Source organism: Pinus tabuliformis, chromosome 5_2 (assembly GCF_031772625.1).
Source record: "Pinus tabuliformis cultivar Carrire ecotype Pingquan chromosome 5_2, CPIR1, whole genome shotgun sequence".
Taxonomy (NCBI): domain Eukaryota; kingdom Viridiplantae; phylum Streptophyta; class Pinopsida; order Pinales; family Pinaceae; genus Pinus; species Pinus tabuliformis.
The window spans coordinates 483,274,921-483,281,253 of record NC_142306.1 but is presented as its reverse complement, the minus strand read 5'-3'; the positions used below and the strand labels follow the sequence as shown (position 1 = coordinate 483,281,253).

The window sequence follows — 6,333 nt, the reverse complement described above, 5'->3', positions numbered from 1 at the left end:
ATTTAAAATTTGTCTTATAAACATGTATCATATAAACATGAGTTACTATTTTTTACCTATAATATTATTAAGCTATAATATTAAAACATAATATTTAACAAAATCTATTTACAAATTAAAAATATCATTCACATATATATAAAATAATAATTTAAAATAAAATTACAAATTTAATTAAATTTTTTTTTAAACCCATGTAAATTTTAAAATAACCTTACTTTAAAATAATAATACTAATTATCCTATATAGTACTTTGCTTCTTACTTAAAGTCATCAATAATATAGCACCAACTCAAGCAATGTTGTTAAATATAGCGGTTGAAATGTTCGAAACTCAGTAACCAAATTGATGCCGGCTTCCAAACACATCAATTGCCACAAACGACAATAATTCATTTATATTTTGCAGTCTTAACATGGAGAGAGTAACTATTCCAAAAAACAGAATATCATCCGCATAGTACTGCACCTGCAATGGCTTTCTAATTTAGTCACGCGATATTATATTTCGATACAACTAGCCTTATTGAATTTAATATCATCCACCGGGAGCTCCTCCATTATTGCCACCATTTGCAGCTCCGTAACCAGAGCCAGAGCCGTAGCCCGAACCACAGTCGGAGCTACTTCCGTAGCCACTGACGCTGCCAGAACCACCGCCGTAACCACCGCCCGAACCAGAGTCGCGTCCGGAACCGCTGCCCGTAGCGGAGCCCGCGCCGTAGCCATTGCCACCGCTCGTTCCCGTCTCACTCCCTGAGTCTGCTCCATAGCCGCTTCCTGAACCACGAGCTCGGCCGCCTCTGTTGCCTGCGCCAGAGCCTTCATAAGAACTGGCACATGAACCAGCCCTGAACCGGAACCTGAGCCAGCACCGGAGCCGGAGCCTGAACCTGAACCGGAGCCAGAGGCCGAACTTGACCCACTCCCGCTGCCGACCAAGCCCAGGCCCGCTCCGACCCCTACACCAAGACCCAAACCTCCGTGGAGGTCCTAGCCCAGGTTGCTTCGTGCAACACGGCTATCAACAATAGCACAAGCAAACATAAGAACGGCCATGCAGGCGAGAAGGAAGGGTTTGTGGATCGACATTGATTGGAAAATCCACTGTCGCTTTCCTTGTGTTATAAATTCCTTGTGAATGCAATCGAATGACTAAAGCGAAGATAGTACCTGTGACGACCTGCGGTTCTGCACGGGCATGTGATGTGGCGAGATGCGGCTCCGCCCGGGCGCGCGCCCCTCCGACACATAAAAAAACAGTGAGCGCGAGCGAACCATGAAGTGCGATGGAGAAATACGCAAGTAATGGGGAGCTCGCTCATTTATAAGGCAGCTTGCCTTATGTTTAGGCCGACCATTGGAATAAACCATTGTTGGATGGGCCGACGATGAGTTCGAATGAATGGTGGCGAGTTATTGTATTTTATAGCGTCGGCTTGGGTAGTTAAGACGCACCATTGGGGCGTATAAACATGAGCAAGCTGAGGCTCATTTGGACAACGGGCATTGCTCTGATTCTTCTAAGGAATAGTGCGCACTTGTTAAAAGGACGCAGCTATTCGTGGATGAGCCCGCCGAGCCGGGCGGAGGTCGGGCAATCTGAGTTCGAGGTTTCGATGGTGTACATTTAGTTAGGCGCAACCGCAGCGGGCAACTCGCCGAGTCGGGTAGCAGTCGGGTGGGGAACAGGTCTGAGTTCGGGTGCGCATAGCGGTTACACTTGGACCGGGTTCTGGCCGGGTCGGGTCGTGCACGGTGTGCCCGCCCGCCCAACGTCGGGTTAGTGTAAAGTCTCAACGGGAGCATTGGCGGTGGACTCGTGCACGGGCACGTCCACCCGCCCAAACGCCGCGGTCATCCTTTGTTTCGGTTCGCATATAGTGCGGATAGCAGCAGGGTGAGGTCGTGCAGAACGCCGGTTCGTGTATTGGCTCGCTGCATATTCTATATTGGGTCTTAGGGGAGTCTCGGCGGACCGCCGTGCAGGTGTGCATGGGCAGTCGCCCTCCTGATTGTAAAAAAAAAAAACATTACGATATAATAAAAAGAAGTTCATTACTATATTGCTGTTGGTTCTTATGAATATGTTGGAATTATTGTTATAATTATCGCATGTTGTGAATGATTCTTTATATGTTAATATTATAAATTCATAATGGTTATGAATTGAAGGCGTAGTCTGTAAGGTTCAAGCATCTTGATTGCCTAGGCGGTGCCGCACCCGCCCAATAAAAAAAAAAAAGGAATTGGGGGCGTGAAAGGTGGTATCAGAGCAAAGGTTTCTCATGACAGGTGAAGCCGATAAGACTATGGAGAAAGCATGGATGAACCGTCTAGGGTTCGTGGACTTGATGGTTCATGGCAAGACCATTCAAGCCCTGGTGGATACAGGTGCCACACACAACTTTATGACGACACGGTTAGCAAAAGAGGTTGGACTGACAATCACTCCATCAAATATGGAGGTCAAGGCAGTAAACTCTAAAGCTAAGGTGGCGGGTTTGGTACACGATGTACCGGTGCAGATAAAAGATTGGAAGGGTCATTTGGACTTCACAGTGATGGAGATGAATGACTTTGATATGATACTTGGGCAGGATTTCTTGAAAGGCAACAAGGCTATTGTTGTCCCCTTCTGTGATGAGGTGGTGCTGGTTGGACAGTCACAAACTTGGACTTTACCCACTCATGGGCAAAGGAAGGAAGTCAAGGTGCAGCATGTTTCGGCACTAAGTTTGGAGAAGGCTATGAAGGACTCAAATATGGAAACATATGCGGTGATGTTCAAGGATGTTGAAGGAGATGGAGTAGGGACGCCTGTTCCAGCCGAAATATCTGAGGTGCTTACCAAATATGCAGATTTGATGCCTGATGAGCTTCCGAAGAAACTTCCACCAAGGCGTGCAGTGGACCACAGCATTGAGCTTGAGCCAGGGAAGCAACCCCCGGCCAAGGCACCTTATCGATTGTCGGGACCTGAATTGGAGGAATTGAAGCGCCAGTTAAAGGAGTTAACTGAGGCAGGTTTCATTAGGCCTTCAAGGTCCCCTTATGGAGCCCCGGTATTGTTCCAACAGAAGAAGGATTTGAATGAGCTACGGATGTGCTGTGACTACCGTGCATTAAACAAACAGACGGTAAGGAACATATATCCTTTACCATTGGCTACTGATTGCTTTGACAAGCTTGCGAAAGCCCGAGTGTTTTCCAAGCTGGACTTAAGGCATGTGTATTATCAAGTGCAGATAGCCGAGGGAGACGAGAAGAAGACCGCGATAGTAACAAGGTACGGTAGCTTTGAGTTCCTTGTTATGCCATTCGGGTTATGCAATGCCCCTGCTACATTTTGCACTTTGATGAACGATGTCCTACGACCATACTTGGATTCGTTCGTAGTAGTATACTTGGACGATATAGTGGTGTTCAATGATAACATGGAGGATCATAAAAAACACTTGGCAATGGTATTCGAGGCACTGAGGGCAAATCAGTTGTTCTTGAAGAAGTCTAAGTGTGTGTTCGCTCAGACCGAGATTCCATTCCTTGGACATATTGTTGGTCAAGGATACATACGGATGGAGCCGAGCAGGGTGAAGGTGATTGAGGACTGGGTTGAACCAAAGAATGTCCATGAGATGAGGGTGTTCTTGGGCATGACCAACTACCAACGGAAGTTCGTAGAGGGGTACTCCAAGGTGACATCGGCACTGACAGACTTATTGAAAAAAGACAAGAGGTGGAATTGGACGGGCAAGTGCCAAGAGGCATTTGATGACTTAAAGAAAAGGATGGTTACGACACCGATACTGAAGTTGCCTGACTTCGAGAGACCGTTTGAGGTGCACACCGATGCTTCAGATTTTGCTATAGGAGGGGTTCTTATGCAGGATGGGCACCCGGTGGCATATGAGAGTCGGAAGTTGCAGGATAGGGAACAGAGGTATCCAGTCCACGAGAAGGAGATGACTGCCATCATCCATTGTCTTCATGTGTGGAGACATTACCTGATTGGGAAGCCGTTTGTTGTCAAGACTGACAATGTTGCAGCGAGTTATTTTGCATCACAACCGAAGCTTTCTGCAAAACAAGCTCGGTGGCAAGACTTCTTGGCAGAATTCGACATGACTATCGAGTATAGACCAGGGAGACACAATGCGGTAGCAGATGCCCTTAGCAGGAAGGGACAACTAGCAGCATTGGAGGAAGAAGAGGACCGAGCAACTAGGGGTAGAAGTCGAGTTCAGATGTCAGAAGAGATGCAGAATAAGATCAAGGGAAGCATCGAAACCGATACTTTGGCGCAAAACATAGTGAAGCAGGTAAAGGAAGGGAAGACACGGAAATTCTTCCTACGAGACGGGTTCTTGTTCTTTGGGAACCGACTCTATGTTCCAAAGTCATCTGGGCTCAGGAGACACCTTTTGAGGGAGTGCCACGACTCTCCATGGGCTGGACACCCAGGGCAGCGTCGTTCTTTGGCATTGCTGGAGAGGGGGTTCTTTTGGGAGAAGATGAGAGAGGATGTGGAGGAGTATGTACACACATGCATCATTTGTCAGCAGGACAAATCGGATAATCAAAGATCAGGAGGATTGTTGCAGCCTTTGCCGATTCCAGAGAGACCATGGATGAGTGTCTCAATGGACTTCATCACTCAGTTACCACAGGTTCAAGGGTATAATGGGATCATGTTTGTGGTTGACCGTTTTTCCAAGTATGCCGTCTTTGTTCCTACAAAGATACCTTGTGGGGCCGAGCGGACAGCGGAGTTATTCTTTAAGAACATAGTGAAGTATTGGGGAATGCCGTTGAGTATCGTGTCAGATAGAGATCCACGTTTCATAGGGAGATTTTGGACAACATTGTTCAAGTTGGTCGGGACAGAGCTGTTGATGAGTTCGAGTTACCATCCACAGACAGATGGACAGACCGAGAGGATCAACGCACTGCTAGAGGACTACTTGCGACACTATGTGACAGCCGATCAGAAGAATTGGCCCGAACTCTTGGATATTGCTCAGTTTAGCTACAATATTCAAAAGAGTTCTGCGACGGGGTATAGTCCATTCGAATTGGTAAATGGACAGATGCCCGTTGCACCGCATACCGTAGTGACGGGGGGTTTCTTGAGGAGTCCTCATGCGAAGAGGTTCATGAAGGCTTGGGAGGAGACCTTGGAGTTAGCACGATTGCGCTTGCACGATGCTGCAAGGAGGATGAAGAAGTATGCTGACCGTGGGAGACGGGAAGCACACTTTGGTGAAGGGGACATGGTGTTTCTCAGGATTACCGGGGAGCAGTTTCAGCCAGCCAAGGGGACGACGAGAAAAATGACACGGAAATATGAGGGACCATTCCGAGTGACGAAGAAAGTGGGGGAAGTTGCTTACGAGCTGGAGCTTCCACACCATATGAACATGAAACACCCAGTTTTTCAGGTGAGCCAGTTGAAAAGGTGTCGACTTGATTCAGACCATCCAGAGAGAGTTGAACCGACGAGAGGACCAGCTGGGATTGTGGAGAGACCAGGACTAGAGTTGGAGAAGATTGTGAGTCTCAGGACTACTGGTGTTGGTTGCCACCGACGACGGGAATTTCTTTGCAGATGGAAGGATGCACCGGAGGAGGAGAGCTGGGAGACGGAGGATTCACTTTGGAGATGGAAAGACAAGATTGCAAGGTATGACAGAAAATTAAGGAGGAAAGCAGGGATTGTCGGGACGACAATGACTTCTGGTGGGGGAGAGTGTGACGACCTGCGGTTCTGCACGGGCATGCGATGTGGCGAGCTGCGGCTCCGCCCGGGTGCGCGCCCCTCCGACACATAAAAAAACAGTGAGCGCGAGCGAACCATGAAGTGCGATGGAGAAATACGCAAGTAATGGGGAGCTCGCTCATTTATAAGGCAGCTTGCCTTATGTTTAGGCCGACCATTGGAATAAACCATTGTTGGATGGGCCGACGATGAGTTCGAATGAATGGTGACGAGTTATTGTATTTTATAGCGTCGGCTTGGGTAGTTAAGACGCACCATTGGGGCGTATAAACATGAGCAAGCTGAGGCTCATTTGGACAACGGACATTGCTCTGATTCTTCTAAGGAATAGTGCGCACTTGTTAAAAGGACGCAGCTATTCGTGGATGAGCCCGCCGAGCAGGGCGGAGGTCGAGCAATCTGAGTTCGAGATTTCGGTGGTGTACATTTAGTCAGGCGCAACCGCAGCGGGCAACTCGCCGAGTCGGGTAGCAGTCGGGTGGGGAACAGGTCTGAGTTCGGGTGCGCATAGCGGTTACACTTGGACCGGGTTCTGGCCGGGTCGGGTCGTGCA

At 48.2% G+C, this 6,333-nt stretch overlaps 1 protein-coding gene across 1 annotated transcript; it reads left to right on the top strand.

Moving 5' to 3' along the window:
- The first annotated feature begins 5,334 nt into the window (after positions 1 to 5,334).
- Positions 5,335 to 5,832, top strand: LOC149159771 (uncharacterized). The gene has a single exon (XM_089434420.1). The coding sequence runs from the start codon at positions 5,335 to 5,337 to the stop codon at positions 5,830 to 5,832; it is 498 nt and encodes a 165-aa protein (XP_089290546.1).
- Positions 5,833 to 6,333: the final 501 nt, after the last annotated feature.